Raw genomic sequence first — 25920 nt, forward strand, 5'->3', positions numbered from 1 at the left:
GAGGTGGCGTCAGCTCCGATCCTAGTAACCTCCCAGGACATAGCAACAGCCAATGTACATTTCAGTGGGAAAAGATGTTGTTTTCATCCCATCTCTCTCTCAGTTATAATCAACCTACGAAAACGTTCTCAATTGTATTTACACGGTAAATTAGAATTTGAAAATAATTTAACTTGTAGACAAGCAGTAACTTTGATCAAATTGGATAATGCAACAGATTGCTGAATCCTCTTTCTTTGTAACTGGTTTTCAGATTTTTTCGTTCAAGCTTTTTTCCGAAAGAAAAACTTCGAACCCAAACTGAAATTAGAGGCTCTATGTGACACTTAATAATCTGGTCATCTACGATTTTACATTTCGAAAATTTTCATTTCTTAACAAGAAAGACGTGCCTAAAATACTTGCTTACAGTGCAAGTGCAACAAAGACATTACTGTTTTTTCATTAGAATGTAAAAGGGGAAAAAGTGTCAATTATTCTTAATTAATAAATTATTTTTTTAGTGAATTAAAACTTAATCAAAATTTGCGTGTTGTCACATTTTGGGACCAATGATATTTTAAAGCCAGTTTTGTAATCTGAGATTTTATTAATATGGGAAAAAATTATTATTTATAGTTTATCTATATATTACAAGTATATAGGTATATACTATCTACTGTATACTATATACTGTATACTAAGGTATATATAATACTATATATATATATATAATACTATCAATAATGATTTAGTCCCTGATTTAAAAAATCACGATCGAAAAATTGGTCCTTGTATATTTCAGCTGTATCTTAATGGCCAGTTTTTCAATCCGGATTTCTTTGAAACCAGCATTGAATTATTATATAATCATTTATTTCAGGTTTTCAAAAAATCCAGATTGAAGAACTGGCCCCAAAATTTAGATATCGTTTCGATTGTAGAACTCAGTTAGTATAATAATTCAGAATGCTTGGTAAAGTATCCAGAATCTCTTCTCCTGTTTCTTATTCTGAAAAGGTATTTATCATGTTTTCCACTGGACGTGGTAAATCAAATTTACTAAATTCCTCTTACTATTTACTTATAAGCCTGATACTCTTGATGCCGACGAACAAACTATCAAATTCAATGAAATTGTTGATTTATTAGTCGCGGCTGGATATTTTAGGGCCAGAATCAAAGGATTATCAGATTTTGATAAGGTAACAGTTTCACTTCATCCATGTATTTTTCGAATGCTATCTATTTAATATTTTACAGGTCATTGGTGGTATAACTTGGTGTATCGAATCATGTAATTTCGAAATAAACGTTAATTTTTTATTTCAAGAAAATCTTACAATAGGACAGAAAATGTAAGCAAATTTTTTATTATAGAGTTTGAAATAATAATTTTTGGTTCATAATCAATGTTCATAGTGCTTTGACAGAAAAAATTGTCTGCATGTTATTGAAAATGAGCTGCCCTTATCGAATAGAGCCTCATCAAGTGCAAGGGTTAGATTATATTCACATATTTCCCGTTGTTCAGGTAAAACTCACGAATTTCTGAGTACTACAATTATTTATGACTATTATTAATGTTATTGCATTTCTTTTCAGTGGCTTGTAAAGAAATCGATGGAAACAAGAAAAGAATCCGCTGGCTTCGTAAGATTCTTATCTCACTATCAGTTTCACAAAACTCGTATTGCATTTGAGCGAGACTCTAATGAATTATTTAATGATAAAGATTACCATGATTTTCATATTCGAATAACAAAATATGCTTATGCACCTCGAAGACGATTAAAAAGAGATTTACCACCGACAGCTCAAATCTCAAAATTAAAAAGCGCCATATTAGAGTATGGAATTTCTTCGTTCCCGATGACAGCATATAAAAATCTTGACACCCTAGAACAAGATCTTAATCATATAAAAGTTAAACCAATGTCAGTCATGAACACTGAAACTGAATCTCAGAAATTGTCTGAAAATGTAAGCTGTTTAGATGAAATCTTAGTAGGTGATATTATAAGTTCACAAATTAATGAAATAATGCAAACTGAGGGACGTTATTTTACGTCATGTGCTAATAAAAAGGTATTCTTAAATTTTAAATATAGGCCTTTTTATAATAAGTTATGTGCAAGCGTATTGAAAGTTTGAATCAAGCGGTGATTTAAATATTTTATATGGTTTTCACAATAATAGCTGGTAAATCCATATTATCTCTTTATTAAAGTAAAGAAGGAACTTGAAATTTTCACTTTTGTAGCACGTTAAACTATAAGAAAAAGATGGCTAACTTTGACGCATGCACATTGAAAATTTTAAACGATAAAAAGGCCTATTTACTTAGTTTAGTAATTGTAATTCACTAAATTTAATGATACAGGACACTGTTGGCGATAATAAATTATTAGCTGCACTAGAGAACAAAAAAATGAGTTTGTTGAACCAGATACCAAAAGTTAAAAGAGACAAAAATAAGTTATTTAAGCAAATTGAAACGTTAATCCAAAATTCAAATAAAATTTCCGAAAATCAGCTTATAATAGAAAAAAACTCTACTCAACTGATAAAGTTCAAATCTATTGATAATAACAGGTATAAAGTTAACGAATTTATTCTTATGTCAATTTTATCGACTACTTTCTATTACAGTAAGTTAGGAAAACTCGAGCAACTAATTGCCGTTCATATGAGCTTGAAAGATCAAGAGAGCAAATTTCGTGAACAATGTAAAAAAGATGTGACTTATCTGCAAAAAACTTGCGGAAATACTAAAGATTGTGCGTCTATCAAAGAACAGAGTTATGTTACAGAATACGATGAATTTAAGCTGTCAATTAACAAGATTCGACTCAATTTAGCAAAAAAAAATCGTGCTTGTGTGTTGTTAACACGACAGCTAGATGACGTACCACGCCGATTTGAATTGACGCAATATCAACGTCGATTTATGGAACTATATAATCAAGGTAAAGAAAAAATAATGATGAAAATTCTTTTATTCAACTCATGCACGCTATCCACGTTTTATCATGCCTGAAATCCAAACTCTAAATGGCCGTTTACCAACTGGTGAAAAATTATTTGTCAAAACGCAATAAAGATGTCTACTATCCCGGCTATTGTGACGTAATAAAAATAAACGTAACTATCTTTCGGGCTCTAACTGAATATTGGGTAATTACAACTCCCTGTTGTTACCCATTGAGCAGCCAAGATTGTGATGCCGAATGATTTTATGGCTCGGCCGTACTTAACGAAATCTCGAATTTAAGAATTCTAATTACTTTTTTAATATCTATGGGACTCGGATGATGAAAATCTTCCGAGGAAGTTCATCTTCTGCTTTTAGTCGAAAGCTAAGAAAATTGCTGTTATGATAATTACTTAATAAATAATTAGAATGCTAAAATTTGAGATTTCGTTAGGTGTGGCCCAGCTTTAACGTGGAGTTAAAACTTCGACTTATTGAATTTGAATTTCCCTTGAATTAAATCTATATCCCTATAATTTTGTCATATTCTTAATACAATAAGTTTTTTTTTTCACCATGTCAGTAAACACCTATTTAGACTTCGCTTTTTAGGCGATGAATAAAATGTAAATAGCGCACATGAGTTGAATAAAATTATGAGCGCAACATGTAGGTTGTCATAATCCGTCATACGCGATGTGTTAACCCTTTCCCGGTTGACCTTGAGTCCCTACTCTCAATTTGAATCATACGTCTTCGTCTTAAAGCGAGAGAGCGCTAGCCTGTTGAGAAGAGAAGGGGCAGAAAAAATAGTAGAAGGGGGCGCATGCATGCACTACTATGATTAAACTGTTACTCACACGATTAAACCGTTACTCACACAGCCTTAACAACGAACTTTGATTAGCGCTACCCCCGTATCAAAAAAATAACATTTTTGAAAAAAATTTTATTTTTGGAAGATCTCCGAACGAGCTTTACCGATCAAGCTAACCTTTTCACGGCTTCTAGATATCGGCACGCCGCGTCGAATGCCATTTTGATGATCAAAATCGGTTTATCCGTTCGAAAGTCATAGATATTTACATCCGTATGTACGTACTCTATCTTTGTCGCTCCTACATAATAAATGAAAAATTTGTCCACGTAATAAGGTTAAGTAGATATAAATTAAAGAAAAAATAATGATAATTATTATTTCATAAATTTTATTATAATTATTTGTAAGTTTTCTGCTAATTTAATCAATTTAATAAAGTTTAAAACTGACATTTTTCAAGATTATGAAAAAAAAAAAACAATTGAATAACCTTTTTTAAAAAACCGCATTCATTGGATTTAAAACTATTACAAAAATAAAGAAAACATCATATTATCAAAATTTCAATAATAAATAAATAGAATTTATTATAATTTGAAATAAAATATTCTTAAATTCGGAAAACTGTATAGTTTAAATGAAGGCAAAACTTTTTTTTAAATATAAATAAGGAATTGATTTAAACTTTTAGTATATTAAATAAAATAATTTTTTTTAAAAATAATTTATATTTGGGGCATTCCATGCCAAATCACCGAGGTTTTGACCCGACCACCTTCAATTTCGCTGAAACTTTTTTATCATTTTCTATCTTACCAAAGACATTTTTCTGAATTTTTTCAGATTTTTTTACCCAAGCCAAAAAAAGTTACGGATTTTTAAAAAAAACCGCTCTTTTTTTTTAAATTGCTATAACTTTCTCACAAACTAACCTTTCGGCACTTTTTTTTTTTCAAAATTTGTGTTTTTAAATGTAGTTTTTAGAAAAAAATACAAAAAATTTATTTTTTTATAATGGTGTTTTATTGTATTTTTATATAGTGGAAACCTAAACATGCAAACATGCAAATAACCTTCTCAATAAGACAATTTATAGATAAATTGAGAAAAATATAGATAGCCCGAACTGGGAATCGAACCCAGACCAATTCGGTAACGCGCCGAGTGCTCTACCAGTTGAGCTATCCGGCCCTATACTATATTCCGTTCAATTTGATCTATAACTTATTGAGCCACACCGTCCTTCTTACGGTAATACACCATTTTTATATAGTGGAAACCTAAACATGCAAACATGCAAAAAACCTTCTCAATAAGACAATTTATAGATAAATTGAGAAAAATATAGATAGCCCGAACTGGGAATCGAACCCAGACCAATTCGGTAACGCGCCGAGTGCTCTACCAGTTGAGCTATCCGGCCCTATACTATATTCCATTCAATTTGATCTATAACTTATTGAGCCGCACCGTCCTTCTTACGGTAATACACCATTTTTATATAGTGGAAACCTAAACATGCAAACATGCAAAAAACCTTCTCAATAAGACAATTTACTGAGAAAAGTAAAGATAGCCTTATAGACAGTTTTTGATCAAATTGAACGGAATATAGTATAGTACCGGATATCTCAACTGGTAGAGCACTCGGTGCGATACCGACATGGTCTAGGTTCGATTCTCAGTTCGGGCTATCTTTACTTTTGATCAAAAACTGTCTATAGAGAGTTTTCTCAGTTTATTTATAAATTGTCTTATTGAGAAGGTTAATTGTAAGTTTAGGTTTTACTATATTTAAAAATTGGGAATTTTCCTCCGAAAAAATTAATCCTTGCCCCTAATACACTTTACAATTGTTTTTGTACAATTTTATTCAACTTCTGAGCTTTTAAAAACAATCCAAAAAAACTTCAGCGCAAAGTCATAAAAAATAAGCCAAATTTAGAAATTTTTTTATTTTCAATCGAAAAAAAAAAAAAAATATAAAGGAAAGTCGGCACAAAATGGAAATAGCGGGGTTAAATACTGTCTTAGTTGAAGTTTTTTTTAAGACAAAAAAATTGAGAATCGATGGTTTCGAACTTCGAAAAAATGACGGTTTTTTTGAAAAAAAAGAAATATTTCATATATTGTGACTTGCGAAAAATTTTTTGTATTTTTTTCTAAAAACTACATTTAAAAACACAAATTTTGAAAAAAAAAGTGCCGAAAGGTTAGTTTGTGAGAAAGTTATAGCAATTAAAAAAAAAAGAGCGGTTTTTTTTTTAAATCCGTAACTTTTTTTGGATTGGGTAAAAAAATCTGAAAAAATTCAGAAAAATGTCTTTGGTAGGATAGAAAATGATAAAAAAGTTTCAGCGAAATCGAAGGGGGTCGGGTCAAAACCTCGGTGATTTGGCATGGAATGCCCCATTTATATTTATATTTAAAATAATTCGATGTTGATAATTTTAAATTATTTTGAATTATTTCAAATGATAATTTTATGATATGATACAATATGAAATAATTTAAATTTTCCAAATCATTTCAAATTAGATTTTTTAATCAGGGTTAATCGTCTTGAATCGTCGATTGACGATTCGTGATGATTCAGAACGATTAAAAATTTAATCGTTTTTAATCATCTTTAATCATCATTTGACGATTCGTGACGATTTAAAACGATTAAAAATTTACTCGTTTTTAATCATCAATTGACGATTCATGACGATTTGTGACGATTAAAACAGTTTTAATCGTCACAAATCGTTTTGTTTAATCAGGGCACACACACACATACATACAGACACTCGGACATCATTCTGAAAATAGTCGGAATAGCTTCCTAGGGCCTCAAAATGTTGACATCTGATGAAAACTCGATTTTCGAAAATCGGGGTGAAAACAATAACTAGCCGAATTTTAGAAAATTTACAATTTTCTTAGCGGGAAGTTAAAAAATTTGGTCCGTTCATTTATTTGAATAGTGTATTTGTGATCAACTGTTTCATTATTATTTTTCTAGTTTCAGCGAAACATAAAGAAACAAAACAATATTATACTTTGTACAACACAATGGATGATAGCAAACTATATTTGAGTAAAGAATTGTCTCTTCTAAATTCAATTCAAGATAACTATATTAGGTAAAAATATATGCTTAGAGTATTATTGGTTGCATTTTATAATTAACGAAAATTTACTTTATAAACCAGGGTTATCTCATCAAGTGGAAGAGAACAATTTTTGAAACAATTTGAAATAATAGTTAAAGGCATCAAGAAAAACAAAGAAAAGGTATTATACTCTTTTACTTTAAAAAATTATTAGAGTGAAAAATTTTTGATCATTTTAAAAAATACTGAATTGCAGGTAGTAAGAAATGTAAAAATAAGTTTACATTACAAGTTCGATAATTTTCTCTTTTTAAGTATATTTCTTTTAGAAATTTAGCTTTTGTAGAGGGTCTCACGTTGGAATTTTCCAAGAATTTTACTGCAATATGTTTTATTTTGCCGAAAAATGCCATCAGTTCAAAAGTTTAAATATGAATGTGCATATGTATACTAGGGTGCCCAAAAAAAAAAATTTTTTTTTTAACGTCTTATGGGCTCAAAAGTTACTTTATATTAAAAAAAACCTTATCCTTTGCAGCCAGGTATCTCTAAAAGTAAGTTAGCACTAAGTGGTCCCCCTTTCCCATTTAAAATATACTGGAAAAAAGTAACAGATCTTCAAAGATCAAAAGTTTTTTTAGTATTCAAATTTTTTTTTATTATTTTTCATTTTTATTATATCAAAAAAATTTTTTTTCGAATTTTGAAAATTTAAGTCATCTCTACAAAAAGTATCTGGTATGCTATGTATGTCACATGTATGAAAAAGAAGTTACAGGTGTTGTATTCTGGCTTATCTATTGTAACGGGTCCTCTTATTTTATCAGCTAAATGCGGTCGTAATAAAATAAGGGCCCACACATATGTAAACTTAAGGTGTTTATTATTATTAATGATTTAATAAAATTAAGGACTTTGCCTTTAATCAATTAAAATTTCGTCAATGACGAATGAGCTCACTTAGGGAACTGAAATCTTTTTCGATTTCCAGAAGAGCTGTTACCAGGTAGTAACATCCCTTTCAATAATTATTTAATTATACCAATTATTTCATTGGTCATAATTGAATCAATATTTTTTTATAATTATTATTTATATATACATATATATTTTTCATGACTTCCAATGCAGTTAGCAACATATGCATAAAGCATTGGAGTCGAATTCATAAATCAATATTTATTGATTCTTACTTTTTTCTTTATTGCAATATATTCTTTATTTATTTAAACATTGTATAATTCATTTCATTTTTAATTATTAATAACTTGTTTATTAATAATTATTATTTAATTATATTTTACTATAACATTTCACAATTTCATTTCATATTCATTTATTATTTCATTTCTTTATTATTAAACATATCATTAATAATAATTTTATTTCTTTTTCTTTTAAACAACAAATATCTTTTCTCTCCTCCGGGCGAAAAGCGTCAACTTTTTTCCTGCTGTGCGAAACGAAGTTTCCGCTTTCCGCCTCCGTCGAGGAGAAAAATAGTATTGACACATTGGGCAGTAAAGTAAGAAAGCCTCAGATCACATGTTTGTTGACCTCGGCTTCGCCTCGGCCAACAATTACATGAGATCTGAGACATTTCTTACTTTACTGCCCGAGATGTAAAATATACTATTATCTCTTAAAGATATTTCAAAATTCATTTCAAATTTTTGTATAATAATAATTTCATAATTTTCATTTCATATTTATTTAATTATTTTCATTATTTATTCATTCATATAATTTCATTTTCATTTCATTATTTCATATTTCATGTTTATTATTTTATTTCAATATTTCATTTATTCAATATTCATTTAATAAATTTTATATTAATTAACAATTATAAAATTCAATAATTTGAATTTATATTCAAATTCATACATTCATTTTTTTTTAACATTTAATATTTTCATTTTCATATTTATTTATTTATAATTATCAACAACAATATTTCATAATAAAAATAATTTGAATGTAAATTCAAATTTAAAAATCATCAGCCGTAATAATGGCTGGAAGTTTTTTAGCTAATTAATCAATTTATGCATAGCCAGATGGCGTAGCATGTACGATTATTAATAAATTAATTGACAGCAAGAATACGACGTCGTGACGTCACACTAAGAAGTGTCGAACCGTTTATTCGCCCACCGCGGCGACTAAATAATTCGAGGTTTCGAAAAAAAAATTCTAAAATTTTTAATAAACTGTAATTAAAGCCAGAGCGTAACACAGGGCTTTAAATATCAACGAAAAGTGAAGTTTAAAAAATATTTTATTCAACTCATGCGCGCTATTCACGTTTTATCATGCCTAAAATGCGAATCCTAAATGGCCGTTTACCGACTGGTGAAAAATTATTTGTCAAAACGCAATAAAGATGTCTACTATCCCGGCCATTGTGACGTAATGAAAATAAACGTAACTATCTTTCAAGCTCTTACTGAATATGGGGTAATTACAATTCCCTGTTGTTACCCATTGAGTAGCCTAGGTTGTGATGCCGAATGTTTTTTTTTCACCATGTCACTAAACAGCTATTGAGACTTCGCTTTTTAGGCGATTAATAAAACGTGAATAGCGCATATGAGTTGAATAAAATTATGGGCGCAACATGTAGGGTAAGTCATAATCCGTCACCCGCGATGTGTTTAGCACTCGTCTCCGGTGCGCAGTATGCACTCGCTTCGCTCGTGCCTGCGCACCTGCGTCTCGTGCTAAACGCATCGCGCTGACACATTATGAATCACTTACCTTACTAGTTACGCCAATAACTATTTTTAACCCTTTAACGGCGAAGTCGGACAAAATTGTACTTGGGCGCCAAAGTGGGGACTACTTGCAACTTGTGCTCACAGCTACCACTACTTCAGGCTCGGTCATTACCGAGATTCACTCTACTAGTGGGTTTTTTTAGTGCCCTTTCATTTGTTGTTCTAATATTTTCAACAATTTTATTTGTTAAACTATTTTTAATAATGTATATTATATAAACAAATTATAACAGAGGGTTTAACCTTGTCAAATCTGGTCGCTCCTAAGTATTGTAGTCAAATATTAAGAATCGAGGATAAATATGAGTCTTCTTTTTCTAAATTCGATGACCAATAATTCAGATTCTTAAAATGATCAAAAAAATATTTATTTATCTTAATTTATTCAGTAACGTACTTATAATAATTTTTATATTCTTCAAATTAATCTCATTCAATTGACAGGTTGAAAAAAAATGTATGAAAGAGAAGAACAGACAATATAGTCTGAGCAAGCAATTTGTAGTGTTCATGGAGCAACAACGAAAGTACGTAACAGCAGTTCAGCAACTTACAATTGAGTGTCGCAAAAATGAAGCTTTACTTGATCAACTTCGAGTTATTTAAATTCAGAAATGACAAGAAGTTTGAACTTATTAAAAGTGTGCGCTTCAAAAGCTCTTACTAATGAAGAAGGGGTTTTTCGTTCAATCCGATCACCAGCCAAGGATTTCCCGCTTTAAACTAATTATCATAAAAATAAAAGTGGTAGCAGAGCTTATATTAGAAATTAATTAAATTATCTTTTATCACACCCGAAAATTTTCAGATTTTTTTTTTTTTGAAAAATGACTGGGTAATTTAGTTGTATTGACAATATGTTTGGTGCCGTTTTAAGGAGGTCAATAAATAAAAGTAGTGTTCGAATTATTTCGTAACCTAATCTGTTTCATTATTATAAAAATTTATCATTTGAATTTATAACGATACAACAAAATTACGAATTGATAATCGTGACTTACTTGAAATAAAAATATGATGGAATGACTTCGTTACTATTGTCTCATATAGTTTGAAAAAAGATATAGTAACAGTGCGTTGTTGTGTTTCTGTACGAATTCTAAAATATGAATTTTAATATGGTGCTATGTCCAAATAATTTTTTTTTTTTTTTCAATAATTATATTATAAATAGTTATTATCGTTACTCTTTTTAAAAGCTTTTTAAAAAAATTGAAAATTTTCAAAAATTCGGGAAGTTATTGGTTTCGGTCCGATTTGCAAAAACCGAATTTCCATCAGATTTTGACGTTTTGAGGTTCTAGGAAGCTATCCTGACTAATTTCACGATGATGTCCGAGTGTATGTATGTGTGTGTACGTACGTACTTATGTATGTAAATATTCATAACTCTTGAACGAATGAACCGATTTTGAACTTTAAGGTGTCATTCGACGCGGTTTGTCAACACCCTGAAGCTGTTGAGCTTAATTTGAGCTTAATCGGTAACTGTTGAGCTTAATTTGAGCTTAATCGGTAGGGTGCATTCGGAGATATTTCAAAAATAAAATTTTTTCAATAATGTTTTTTTTTTGATAACTTGTTATGTGCTCTATAGATTGATTCCAAAATCTAATCAGCTCTAAAACTTTATAAGCCGCGTCAAATGCCACCAAAAAATCAAAATCAGTTCATTCGTTCAAGAGAAACCGTTGACGAAAGAATCCGGAAAAAATTTTTTTTTTAGTTTTTTTGAAATATCTGAAACGACTCGTTTCAGATATTTCAAAAAAACTAAAAAAAAAAGTTTGTTATTTTTTGGATCACCCTACTATATATAATTATTAATTATATATAGTAGGGTGATCCAAAAAATAACAAACTTTTTTTTTTTTCTTCCAAACAGGTTCAAAAGTTTCATTTAGATAAAAAAAGACGCCTGTGAAAATTAGAGCTCTTAATATTAACATTAAGAGGTTCCTCATCGCACTTTTCTATTTCCCATAAGAATAACATGGGAAAAATTTTTTTTACGTCTTCTGATTTTTATAAGTAGCTAACGATGCGTCATAGGAATAAATGGCAGGCATATTTTTGTAGGGAATTGAATGCTCTACAAAAAAAGATTCTTATCATTTTTTGAGGAATCTATTTGTTCCAAAGTTATTTGAGGTTGAAGTCGAATTCATATTAAATTTTCAGATTTTCTACTTTTCCGGCGAAACTATCAGACTTATTACAAAATGTCATCAGACCTTTTTTGTAGATAATTTTATTCCCTAGAAGTTATTTTAAATAAAGTTTTTTCGAATTCCGCATTGTTTTCTAGTTTTTTTTATTTTAATGTCATGCTCATAAAAAAATAGTCTTTTGATCGATTTTAAGAGCATGACATTAAAATAAAAATAACTAGAAAACAATGCGGAATTCGAAAAAACTTTATTTAAAATAACTTCTAGGGAATAAAATTATCTACAAAAAAGGTCTGATGACATTTTGTAATAAGTCTGATAGTTTCGCCGGAAAAGTAGAAAATCTGAAAATTTAATATGAATTCGACTTCAACCTCAAATAACTTTGGAACAAATAGATTCCTCAAAAAATGATAAGAATCTTTTTTTGTAGAGCATTCAATTTCCTACAAAAATATGCCTGCCATTTATTCCTATGACACATCGTTAGCTACTTATAAAAATCAGAAGACGTAAAAAAAATTTTTCCCATGTTATTCTTATGGGAAATAGAAAAGTGCGATGAGGAACCTCTTAATGTTGATATTAAGAGCTCTAATTTTCACAGGCGTCTTTTTTTATCTAAATGAAACTTTTGAACCTGTTTGGAAGAAAAAAAAAAAATTTGTTATTTTTTGGATCACCCTAATATATAGTCTATATATAATTGATATATAATTCTATACAATTGTATAAAATCTTTTTTCATCGGGCTTTCAAAATACTATTATCTTATATTACTGCTAAATCAAACAATTGTTAAATTTTTATACGATTAGTATCAACAAGTCGTTAGTATGATTTCAATAACCCATAACTTATTATATGAGCAGATTTATCAACATCTCATAATAAAAGTCAGTTCCGGATAAAATGTATTACTAATCACATGTTTTCCTATCCACAATTATTCTTAATAAATTCGACAATAATCATAATACTCATCATATCTATCGTCGCCAATAAGTAAGTTTACAAATTTAAATAATTTCAAATTGGTCATAGGTGACAACGAACTGACTACTGTCTAGGAGGTGGCGTCCTCATCGACCCTAGTAACCACTTAGGACTTAACATTTTATTTATTTCATAGAAACGTACATTGGTACGCTTGTATCCAGATACCTTAATACATGATAGAGAGCAACATGGAAATAGCAAAGTCTTTTTCAAAATTTAATAAGACATGCTCCGGAAGATGCTTCAGCTTTTGTAAACCTATCACACTTACAGCAAATTATTTTTTCTGACCGCATTTCTTATTTTGCTATCCATAAATATATGTCCTCAGCTGGTCGTTTTGATCAGTTAGACTAGATGAATGAGTAGAAGATATTATTATAGTGATAACTATAACAGTAGTGAACAATAGTTTCCAAGAAATTCAATGCGTAATGAATTTGAGATTTAACATTAATTCATTTGAGTAGACAAAAGGTTTGTTATTCATCTTATTTTTTAAGCATATTTTTGAATCTTTATCAATCCTTGCTCATAATTATAAATTATAGAAATTTGTTTGTTGATATTCGTTGTCTAAATAGAATAATGTTTCGCTCTTGAAATATAATGTTGCTAGAGTTGCTAGAGTGAGATGCCTTGAACTGAACGGATAACTATAACTGTAAATTATCGATTAGTCGGAGATTTTATGAACCGCTAAGCTTTTTATTATATCTGATGCTTGAAAGGTTCATGCTTTACAGATTAAAGTTGTTGATGAAATAGATTATGTGACCATTGAAAGAAGGTCTAGAAGTCACTATGCGTACACCTTAATTATTTATCAAACAGAAATTCACATGAAATTTTGATAAGAATTATTTAATTTTAATTTACTTCAATCTAGCGTAAGCCCAGATGACAATATGACGCCTCAATGAACTCCAGGTTCGTTCCTATCAATGATTTTGACGCCCAATTCAACATCTTATGACCAGTTTTTCAATCCGGGTTTTTCTAGAACCAGGATAAAATTATTTTTACTAGTATATCTACATAATGTGACTATATACTTGCAATATCGATTTAATTCTGTCTTAAAAACGTCTTCAATTGAAAAACAGGCCCTTAGAGAAGTCTTTAAAGATCAGCAGCAATAACCGAATTTCCGGATTTTAGATTTATAATTAATTTTTTAATATTTATAGAACTCGAGTGATGAAAATCTTTCAAGGAAGTCTTGTCCACTTCTCCGAAAGCTAAAAAACTCGTTGAAATGTTTATCACTTAATAAATTAATAGAAATTGAAAATTCGAAAATATCGAGTACAACTTCCCAGACAGCATTGAAGCTGAAATTACTGCGTTATTACGTTTTTTTGAAGGCTTGCTGAGTAACTAACACGAAAATTTAAGAAAAGTCGAAAAAAAATTATTTTTCTATTTTGATTATGATTACACAATAAAAGGAACAAAACTTGTTCCTTTAATTGTTTAGCAAAACTTTGATCGATCATTCCCAAAATCGGTTCGATAGATCAATTCGAAAATCCACAGGGTTATTATGGGTACCTTAAGCTAAAAAATTACCTGGCAACATTAGTCTTTTCATCGATATTTACAGAGTAGCGGTTGATTTACTGAGAAATAAAAAAAGTCATTTTTTTGTACTTACTTCAAATAGATGTTAAAAATAAAAAAATTTTTTTTTTCAAAAAATGATAAAGGAACTTGTAGGGAATTTATTCAAGTTTTTAACGCCACCCAAAAATTTACTGTGTGATTATTGGTACTCGAAATATCGATGATCAAAGCCAGAAAGATAATTTTATGTTTGACGGCTGATATCTCTGCGACAAATCGTCCTGCGAGATTACAAAAAAAGTCAAATTGTGGCTGAATAAATTTGCTAAACGACTAATGCATTGGATCAGTTGAAAAAATTTTCCGACGGTCCGTGGGCTCTTCGGAAAAAGAAAATTTTAGAAATTTTGTGTCTCACGGTATTTCTCATGTTTGCACAATAGCTGGAGCTCTTAAAAAATTTTGATAAAAATCCACCAAAACAAGAGATTTCAAGCTAAAAAATGCTTTTCTTAAAATCTCGATACAATCATTTTTCACAAAGTTACAACCTTCCAAAAATCACTAAAAAATTAATATAATTTTTCTGTTCCTCAAATTTTTTGCGTTAGTGTATATAATTGACCACAACAAGTATTTATTGTTTCGTTATTAATGGGTATACCAATATTGGTCTCGTTACCATATAAACAATAATATAATTAAATACAACACAAATAAGAAAACAATCATTTATTTGATGTCTTCAATTTTCTTAAGTTCAATTTTATCTAAATGAATATAATCAACGTCATCTCTTAAGTGTGAGATCGGCACAGTGGATAACAGATCAGACTTCAAATTCAAAGGTCTCGGGATCGAGCCTACGAGTCTGCGGATTTTTTTTAACTTCCCGATAAGAAAATCTATGATTTTCTAAAATTCCGGAAAGTTATTGTTTTCACCCCGATTTTCGAAAATCGAGTTTTCATCAGATGTTGACGGTTTGAGGTCCTAGGAAGCTATTCTGACTATTTTCAGAATGATATCCAAATGTATGTATGTATGTGTTTGTGTGTGTGTGTGTGTGTGTGTGTGTGTGTGTGTGTGTGTGTGTGTGTGTGTGTGTGTGTGTGTGTGTGTGTGTGTGTGTGTGTGTGTGTGTGTGTGTGTGTGTGTGTGTGTGTGTGTGACCGGTCTATAACTTTAAACTAATAAACCGATTTGAATGGTTAAGGCGGCAATCGAAAGAGCTTCTTGGCCATCAATTCTTCTGAAAATTTCAAATCATTTGATCAAGTAGACTCGACAATATTGGCAAATTACGAAAAAAGTAGTAGTTTTTAGTTATTTAGTGATTTCTTAGAAACGACTTGAACAATTGACTTCAAAATCTAATCAGCTCTAGAACTTTATAAGCCGCATCGAATGCGACCTCAACGATCTCAATCGGTTACTTTGTTCGGGAGGTATCGTTGGAGAAAGAAATGGTGAAAAACGGGTTTTTCCAAATATCTTCGAAACGGCTGAACCGATAGATTTCAAATTTCAATCAGCTCTAGAATTCAATAAAACGCGCCGATTGTCACCTCAAACATCAAAATCGATTAATTAGTTCAAAAGATATTGACTCTGAAAAGTTAAAATAATAACATAAAATGTTATTTTTTCCGGATAAATCAAAATATAATGTGCTAAAATGTGTCTGAAATCATATCAATTCTTTCTCTTCATAATCTCTTTCGATCATCATATAATGTCATCTAAATTGTTCTATAGTTTTAATCATATTGTCAGCAAAAAATTGAAAAAACCCAGTCTTTAATACTTTTCTCGGATATTTCATATATTATTGCTCTGACCTAAGTCAAAACTCATTCAAATCTTGATTTTGATCACTGACAATGATTTCTGCCACAATTTGTCAAATTAATATTTAATAAACTGATCGATAATGGACTAACTTCTGTTGCGACAGTTTTCGATCAGGGAACAAATAATGTAAAAACGATAAAAAAACTTGCTATTAGAGTCAAATAGATTAATCTATCCCTCGCAGATTTGAATCACGGTGGAAACACCGTGGAAGTGTAAACACCGTGGATCCACCGTGGTTACACGGTGGGTTTGTTCCATTTCACCACCGGGTATACACAGTGTAGGCACTGTGATTACGCGGTGTATCTACCGTGATTCCACGATGGCTTGACCACTGTGTATACACGGTGTTTCCACTGTGATTACGCGGTGTATCCACCGTGATTCCACGGTGGCTTTGTGCTATTTCACCACCGTGGTTCCACGGTGTATCTACCGCGTAATCACAGTGGAAACACCGTGTATACACGGTGATAAAGCCACCGTGGAATTACGGTTGATACAACGCGTAATCACAGTAAAATGGAACAAACCCACCGTGTTTCTACCGTGATTCAAATCTGCGAGGGCAACATTAAATGGGATATTTAAAAAACATTGCATCAATATTATCAATCAATTGTGTTTAATTATTATTTGTGTTAAATTTTGAATATTTCCTCATAAATAGTTAGTTTATGTTAATTAATTTTATAAAAATATTATAATATAGAATAAATAAATTCATTTTTCATTGGAATAAAATTATTTGTTTAATGTTTAATATTAAAAGTATGTATATTATAAGATATTTTGTCGTGGATTTTTTGTCTCTTGGATATTTAGTCCGGGGATATTTTGTTTATCGAATAAAATGTCTTCGGATATTTTTTCGCGGATATTTTGTCTTCGGATAATAAGTTACGGTATCTTCCCAATTATTCCCCAATTGGGTAAGACCAACAGCAAGTTATTAATTTTGACGTTGGGTCGTCCCAACAAGTTCCCAAAAATATCCCAATCGAGTAAACCCATTATCGAATAATTAATTTTAGCATTAGGTTTTCCCAACAGGTTCCCAATCCCTGATTAAACAACTGAATTCGACGAAATCAAAAATTTTAATTCTCTTATATTCTGTCGAATTCTGCAAAACAGAATTCAACTGAATGGAAAATTTGAATTTGAATTAAACAGAATAAAACCGAATTAAAAATTTCAAATTCGTTTTAATTCAGTTTAATTCGGATTCAGAACCAGAAATTGGAGAATTATTTTCGAATTAATCAGAATTTAACCGAATAGAATTATTTAAATTCGTTTTAATTTGGACAAATTCTGGTTTTCCTGCCGAATTAGGCAGAATTCATTTTTAAGTTAGGTATCGAATTAACAGAATTTATCTGAATTAAATAGAATTAAAAATTTAATTCTGTTTAATTCGATCGAATCCAGTTGTTTAATCAGGGATTGTTTCCCAATCGCGTAAGTCTAACAGCAAGTTATTTATTTTGACGTTGGGTCATCCTGACAAGTTCCCAAAAACATTCCAATCGAGCAAACCCATTATCGAATTATTAATTTTAGCATTGGGTTTTCCCAACATGCTCCCAATCATATCCCAATCGAGATAACCCTATCGGGCTTGCCCCATCAATACCCGATAGGGTCCTAATGTATGCTTGGGAATAATTTCTAGTGGGGAAGTCTGTAAGTCTCGTAGTTTAAAAACGGAGCACCGTCATCATTGACAAGCTCTTCGATCCCTGTCGGAGTGAATGTTCAAAAAAATATCGGTAATGGCGGTTTCCTTTAAATAACAGGAATTTTTGCTTCAAGGTTCAAGCCTGTAGGTCCCATAATTTAAGATTGTACTATTTTTATCTTTGACGCTCCCGCTGACTCTCGTTAAGAATGATATTCGGACAAATATTAGTAATTGTGAATTATAGTAGAGTGCGGAATCTTCCATTTCAAAGTTTCTATGCTCTGTTAAGTTCTTAGCCAATCATGTCAGGAGTAGTTTGGTTTGACGTCTCTTATATTATAGGTTTTATTGTTTTGGATATTATCTTAAATCATATTGAAAATTTTATCTTACTATTTTGTTTATACGCATATTTTCACCCTTTCTCCTCGCGTAGCTAACTATTAAGTCTTATATTCTAAATCAATGATAGGGAGTGCTGTGTAGTTTGTTAGGTACATAAAAATTGTTCGTATGAATCTCTACACTCGATTTTGTAAGTCCTACTCTGACTAATGGTCAAAAACGTCAGTTATTTCGTGATCAAAAGGTCCAGCCCTAACGGACCCAAATTACGGTAAATCCGCCGTAAATTACGGTAATCCACCGTAAAATACCGATTTACCGTAAATTACGGTGGATTTACCGTAATTTACCGTCGATTTATCGTCATTTACGGTGGATTTACCGTAAAATACGGAAATACGGTAATCCACCGTAAATTACGGAAATTCGGTAATCCACCCGAATTTTTTTACGGTAGATTTATCGTATTCGACGGTAAATTTACGGTATACCCGCCGTAATTTACGGTAATCCACCGTAAAGTACCGATTTACCGTAAATTACGGTGGATTTACCGCAATTTACGATGGGTTTGCCGTAATTTACGATGGGTTTACCGTAATTTACGGTAAATCTACTCGAATTTTCCGGTATTCTACGGTAGATTTACGGTAAAAATACCGTGAATTTACGGTAACTCAGGTCTGCTAGGGAGTGTTCAAAACCTACTCCCATCCGAACGATTGTTTCCAATTAAATTGTATTATTTTAATTAAAAATCAAATTGCTATGCTACAAAAGTTATGATTTTAAAGGTATAATCCAGCATTTTAATGTTTACTAATAAAAATTACGACAATAGCATCGTAAGCTTACCTGGAATTTTTTTTCCGTCTACTGCTAGTCAAAAATAAGTGCTTTAAGAATCTTAAATTAAAATTTTAATGTTTTGAATAATACCAATTTTAATTAGTCCAAATCATTCCATCCTATAGATATTGACTGTTTTTTACTCCAACAATAATTAATATTTACAGAATTCTATGTCTGCCCGGAACGCCTGTTTTAGCGTGACTTTGTTCATCTAAATTGCATTAGATGAATCTAAAAATAAAATTGACATCACCAAAATAATGAATTAATTCTTCTGAAGTTTCCGGGAATTCGATAATTAAAATGCTCAAGTTTGACAGCGTACTCCAAGTTTCCTTGTTGGCCATCTTCTTAAATATTTTATCGAGATCATGTAAGTAAACTATTTACCATTATAAAAGAGGGTAAAGGTGAAGTGGGGAATAAGCCCCGAGGCTAGTCATACGCCCAAAATTATCGGTCAATCACTTCGATTCTGGATCAATAAGTAATAAGACGTATAATTTATCTACTATCGTAAAATGTCAGAAATTTACTTGCGATTCTGTAACGGGGTAAAAAGGGTTGCAGTATCTACCAACATCGTGATTTTTCACTGATGGTCACTTACCCAATCTGGAACCCCCAACGATCATGCAAATAAGTTTTTCGATTTGTCGCCGGGCGCGCTAATTGAAAAGACTCGTACGCTAGTTCTAATCATAATTATGTAAGGGTAAAATTATCCAATAACAGTCAAAGATAATTGAGTGTAATTGATATAAACGCGACAGGAGCGGAGATGACAGAGAGAGAACCGGGAGACGCCTAGAGACGAAGCCGAGAAAACCAAGTGACCACCTAGACGTAGAATTGCCGATTACCCAAACATCAGGTTATCTAACAAAGAAATATCCCCAGGTGTCTCCCTCTAATTTCGATATAAGTGAAAAATGTTATTCTCTGTCGAAATCTATGAGACACGTATTTTTTCTATCGGCAAAAAAACATATCTAGTGGGTGAAACCACCCGTAAAAGTTTAGGCTCCAAATGAATGTTTTGCAAGTTTCACATACTTGCAGTTTGAATAATCGGATGGAACAAAAAATGTTGGGAATATGGTTTTTTATTCCACATAACTTAAGCATTTCCCATTATAATCCAATTTCGTCTGTTGTATTTTATTGTGATGAAAATAACCTGTAAATTTCACAGCTATTTTATATTTTAGAAGGATTTCTTTTATCATTTATGATGTTTCAAACGTACCTGTACCTCCTATAATTATAACTGGGCTTGCCATCGTAATAGTGATTACAATTATGATCATACTAATTAAATTTCCTATACTTTGTTTACGTGAAGGTTAGTTTGGTACATTACCTATATAATTTTTTGTCAAATCGACTATCTAAAGTTCTCCATCGGAAAGTGTCTAGAATGTGTCTGGGAAGTGTCTTTCGGACAAATTTCGACCATATAGATACCTGTCAAAAACTCGCCAAAAACACAAATTTCACATATAGTCTTCCCGATGAAAGCCTGGGAATTTTTCCCACCACGATTTCTTCCCCCACCCTTCAAAAGTTGGTTTGGCACATGCGCACATTTAATGACGCATGCGCCCATTCTAATATTGTAGTGGTGGGGGAAGAAACTGGTGGGAAAAAAATCCCAAGTTTTCATCGGGACAACTATAATAAAACATTTCAAATAATAATAATAATTTTTTTTTTTTTGTTTTTTTTTTTATAAACAATACGTGATAAAAAAAAAAAAAAAAAAAAAAAAATTATTTAACTTATTGAATCTTCAATTTAGAATCGAGAAAGGCAGGAGCATTCGATGATTTCGAGTTGGGTTCGAACCCAAGCTCTCAAAGACCGATACCTTTACGGTGCATAAGAGTACCCTACCAGGTACCTTATGACCTGGATGAACCCTAAATCACTACCGTCCATCTTACGGCATCAAATAATCAATCTTTTCGATCAAAGAAATGAAGATTATCGGTAAAAAAAACATTTTCAAATCGAAAAAATGAACAAAAACCGAGAAACTACCAATTATGGTGATTTTTGACAAAATCGATAAATTTAAAGCTTCGGGGCACTAAGAAAGAAAAATCGCAGCGATTTGAAATTTTCAGGGTTTTTTCAGGGCACTTTGAGGTTAAAAAAAAAACGAAGATATCCTTTGTTCATCTGTTATATCCAAAGTTATAGCAAGATTTCCGAATATCCTTAAATTTGTGAATTTTGACCTGTTTTTTACTAAACAATATCGCTTTAAAAAAATTTTTTCTATCAAAAGCCACTAATTTTGCCTCATAGAGAATATTTTCCAGTTTTTAAAATCCTGCTTTCATTCTCGTTGGTTTTTTGTTTGTTTTCTTATGATTACTCCGGAACCGTATATGATAAAAAAAATTGAGGTCCAGATCTGAAAACTAGAAACTTGAGGCTACGATTTGCTTTTTTTAATTTTCTTCTACGACCATTTTTCACCGAGTTACAGCATGTTGAAAATCACCTAAAAATTTAGGATTTTTTTTCTATCCCCTAATTTTTGTGATCAGTGTATTTCCAAAATAAGGCACCCTAATGACCAACAATTAGAGTACCTTAAGAAGATAATTATAGTAACGTAAGAATATTATATATCATAAGAATTACTCCATCATTTGAATTGTATAACATAAGAATATCTTTAACATACGTGTATTTTTCCAAATCAATAATCAAATAATAAACTATCACCGGATATACTTAATCCCACGTATGAGAACATTTTTCATTTTAATCTTCAAGTATATTCAACTAGAGATAATTTAATCATTTTAAAACACAGCTGTATAAACTATTAGTAATAATTTGTAACAAACGCAGATGATATGAAAATGGACTTAGACTTTCAAATAAAAAACTTCTCTCATAAATTTACATCAGCCGAGGATTAAATCCCTTCTTGCGCTCGACGCATGGGTCTCATGCCCAACCGCCTCGCACTAATAAGCAATGACGAGTTCAATGACCAATGAGTGCGAACTCAGATCAACAATTTAACCCCGCTTAATATCTCTCAATCCCACTATTTTTGGTGATTAGAATACCTTATAAAAACCCTCGCTCTCAGTGCAGGGATCTCTCTGAACGCTCTCTCTTAACGCAGACATTTACACTTAAACGTTTAGAACAGATTTTGATACTCTCAGTTTAGAAATACTTACGCCAGATCTTTGACATCAGAACTTATCAAACTATCAAGTGCATAGTCATACCTTCTGTAAGTTTGACTATTGAACATATATCATTTGTATAATAAGTGTATACTTTCAACTTTTAAATTCTATAACTATCAATTGTGAATAAAGTTATTGTTATATCTAAATACAACACCAGTTATTTCGGGTCACCGTGAGGTGATTTGCTGTCGAGAACCCAATACCTAGAAATACTACGGAACTAGCTGAGCTCAACATCAACATCGTGCAGCGACAACGTAACAATATATCCATAAATATATCCTTGAAACAACAAAACATTCCATGCAGTATTTTTCTTTAAAACAAATTGCAAAAATCATCTTTTTTCAGGAGACCACACTAATAGTTTCCCTTAATCCTTATGAAATAGATGTTTCATTCTGGTATGTACGTCTTGAGATCATTATTTGATTTGTATATTCGATATTTCATGATAGAATGTTTATCAAGATATCCGCATGAATAACACATTTAAATGAAATCAATCAATTTATTATTATAATTCTGTTACTATAAACAATTCATTCAATGAAGTCGGTATAAAGCCTAAGTCTAATGTTTATTAATTTTTGTTGCTTGATTCTTCTCGTGAATTTTATTCATATTTACTTATAAACCAACGAAAAATTCAAAAAAAGAGAACGTTACACAACAATAAAAATAACAGAGGCTCAATTTAGTTATTTTATTATAGTTGTTTATGTGATCAACTAGATGTATTCATTAACTTCAATATTGTAAAATTAGGTCATTCTTATGCCACTGAAGAACAGATGTTACCTACTATAAGTGTTAAATGTATAGAGGGAAATTAAACATTTAGACTTCTCTTTTAAGTAGTCCGTGTATGTAACTCTTACAGTAACAGAACAGAAAATAATAGCCCCCTTTTTCAACTAGTCAGAGTCTGTAACTCTTACGGTCACGGAACAGATAATGATAGTCCCCTCTTGTAACTAGTTTATGACTGTACCTCTTGCAGTCACGAAACAGAAAATTATAGCCCCCTCTTCTAACTAGCCTTTGTCTGTAACTCTTACAATCACGGAACAAAAACTATAGCCCCCTCTTTCAACTAGTCCGTGTCTCTACCCCTCACAGTCAGGAACCAGAAAATTATAGGCCCCTCTAACGAGTGCGTTCCTCTAACTTACGGTCACGGAACAGAAAATTATAGCCTCCTCTTCCAATTAGTCAGTGTCTTAAACTCTTCCAGTCACGGAACGGCAGATTTTAGCGCCACCATTTGTGCGTTATTACAGTTCCGAATCGATCCGTGACTGGTGGCTATAGATACTTCGATATAAGTAATCAATATTCCTAATATAAGAAACATTTTTTTTTCAGCTGCACTAGAGGAGAACTGTACTGATTTTAAAGGAGGTACGGTAATACATGGATTATTATATGTACCTGGTCCTGCAGTGTGCAGCCTATGTGTATGTTATCATTCCGAGCCTATGTGGTGTCAGGCAATATATTGTATTCCACCTTATGTAAGTTAAGAATTAGAATATCGGTGTAGAATTAATATAATTTGCACTCTTAAATAATAATATTGGATGTGTTTAATTAATTTGAATTGTCACATAAAAACTTATATTCATGATTATTTAGACGTTTAACATGATAGCTCTGAGAAACTAGCAATGCAACGTCTGAAAATTGCGTTTAAAAATTGCTGACATTAGGTGCTATTAAGTATAGAATTTATAAATTAGGTGCTCTTTAATATGCACCGCAATCGATCGCTTTACATTGCATTGCTATCGTAATGATATGCTTGCAAAGCAATAAAAATAAAAATCGAATGTATAATGCAACAACTGAATAATCCCGTGCTAATTAAGCGCTGAATGATAGAAATATTTATATTTCAAAAAATAGGAATTATAGTCACCATTTCACCAGCAAGCTTGCGAAAATCAGAAATTATTAATCAAAATTCTAATATAAAAATTTGTATCAACTGATACTAATACAAAAAATTTTTGATTTTTTCCAACAATCTACAGAAAAACAATGAAGATAGGTTGCAATAATTTTTTTGTATTTTTTTTCGAAAAGCACATCTAAAAACAAAAATTTTGAATAAAAAAAACGTCCCAATCAGTCGAATTTTGAAAAAGTTATAGCTATTTAAAATAAAAAAAGCCATTTTTTTCAAAAATTTATAACTTTTTTTTGGTTGGGTGAAAAAATTTGAAAAAATTATGAAAAATGTTTTTGATGGGGTAGAGAAGAGAAAAAATTTTCAGCCAAATCTAAAGGGGTCGGGTTCAAAGGTAGTCGATTTGGCGTTGAATGCCCCGTACATATGAATCTTTTTATATAGGTTAATTGGAAAATCTAACTTCCATTTCGGCTGCCGAATGGCCTTTTTTTAACTTCCCGCTGAGAAAATCGACGATTTACAAAAAATTTGGGAAGTTATTGGTTTCAACCCGATTTTCAAAAACCGGGTTTTCATCATATGTCGACATTTGAAGGTGCTAGGATGCTATTCTGATATTTTCAGAGCGATGTGTGTCTGTATGTATATGTGTGTGCGTGTGTGGATGTAAACCTCTCATATCTTTTTGATGAATGAACCGATTCAGATGGTTCTTGCGACATTCGAAAGATATTTTCTGAACTTAGATTTTCAAAAAAATTTTAGACAATTTAGTCAAATAAACTCTGAGATATTTAAAAAATACGAAAAAAAAAAACTTTTTTTTTTCATTTTTTTGGATATTATGAAAACTGTTGGATCGATCAATTCCAAAATCTAATCAGCTCTAGAACTCGATAAAAGCTTTCGATTGCCACCAAGAACGTCTCAATCAGATAATCCGTTCAAAAGATATCGTCGACGAAAGAAACAGTAGAAAACGGTTTTTTGCAAATATCGTCGAAACGACTAAACCAATCAATCCCAAAATTTTATCAGCTCTAGACCTCAATAAAACGCGCCGATTGCCACCTCAACCGTCTTTATCGGATAATCCGTTCGAGAGATATCGTCGACGAAAGAATGAAAAAAAATCGTTTTTTTTTCGTTTTTCGTGAATATTTCGGAAACTATCGAATCAATCAATTTAAAAATCGAATCAGCTCTAGAACTCGATGAAAGTTTTCGATTGCCACCTCAACTGTCTCAATCGGTTAATTCGTTCGCGGGATGTCGTGGAAGAAAGAATTGGTAAAAAACGGTTTATTCGAAAACAATGGAATACAAACGTATTTTCGAGCTCGAAGAGCTCGAAAATGTTTTCACAATAACGTTTACGAGCTCAAGGAGCTTGAAAACAGCGGGAAGTTTGGGGGCTGGCCTGCAGGGCCAACCGATGCCCAGATTTTTTGTTTTTGGTTTGCATAAAAAAATTGACAATTATTTGATCTTGAATTTTCTTATATTTTTCAGACATGCAAGAAATTCCGGGTAGGTGAACGGTGTTGTGAATTTGAATGTCTTGATGACCCAACGCTTTTCCGGTTGCCATACAGTAGAAATAACTCTTATTACATACCACTTATTTCAAAATTTCATATCATAAGTATTACT

The 25920-nt window shown here is 31.3% G+C and overlaps 1 protein-coding gene and 1 long non-coding RNA gene across 6 annotated transcripts; both read left to right on the forward strand.

Annotated features, from left to right (window-relative positions):
• Nucleotides 1-10568, forward strand: LOC130666717 (coiled-coil domain-containing protein 93). 5 transcript variants are annotated; one of them, XM_057467949.1, is made up of 12 exons: nucleotides 1-145; nucleotides 254-684; nucleotides 863-999; nucleotides 1071-1184; nucleotides 1243-1337; nucleotides 1402-1513; nucleotides 1585-2067; nucleotides 2363-2574; nucleotides 2632-2948; nucleotides 6781-6901; nucleotides 6971-7052; nucleotides 10096-10568. In XM_057467949.1, the coding sequence occupies exons 3-12, from the start codon at nucleotides 949-951 to the stop codon at nucleotides 10255-10257; spliced, it is 1749 nt and encodes a 582-aa protein (XP_057323932.1). In that variant the 5' UTR covers nucleotides 1-145; nucleotides 254-684; nucleotides 863-948; the 3' UTR covers nucleotides 10258-10568. The 5 variants fall into 5 exon arrangements, with proteins under 5 accessions (XP_057323932.1, XP_057323931.1, XP_057323929.1 ...); XM_057467948.1 differs by lacking the exon at nucleotides 254-684 and having other exon boundaries at nucleotides 27-145; XM_057467946.1 differs by having other exon boundaries at nucleotides 97-684.
• A 2478-nt stretch (nucleotides 10569-13046) lies between these two features.
• LOC130666791 (uncharacterized) lies at nucleotides 13047-25920 on the forward strand. The gene is made up of 3 exons (XR_008989751.1): nucleotides 13047-13298; nucleotides 19293-19501; nucleotides 25780-25920. It is a non-coding gene; the product is annotated as an uncharacterized LOC130666791 (long non-coding RNA).

The sequence above is a fragment of the Microplitis mediator genome, chromosome 4, assembly GCF_029852145.1.
Source record: "Microplitis mediator isolate UGA2020A chromosome 4, iyMicMedi2.1, whole genome shotgun sequence".
In the NCBI taxonomy this organism is placed as follows: domain Eukaryota; kingdom Metazoa; phylum Arthropoda; class Insecta; order Hymenoptera; family Braconidae; genus Microplitis; species Microplitis mediator.

Coding starts and splice junctions, on each gene's coding strand:
- LOC130666717 (XM_057467949.1), top strand. CDS start 949: ATGCTTGGTAAAGTATCCAGAATCTCTTCTCCTGTTTCTTATTCTGAA. Junction 1,338..1,401: donor CTTACAATAGGACAGAAAAT/GTAAGCAAATTT, acceptor CAATGTTCATAG/TGCTTTGACAGAAAAAATTG. Junction 1,514..1,584: donor ACATATTTCCCGTTGTTCAG/GTAAAACTCACG, acceptor ATTTCTTTTCAG/TGGCTTGTAAAGAAATCGAT.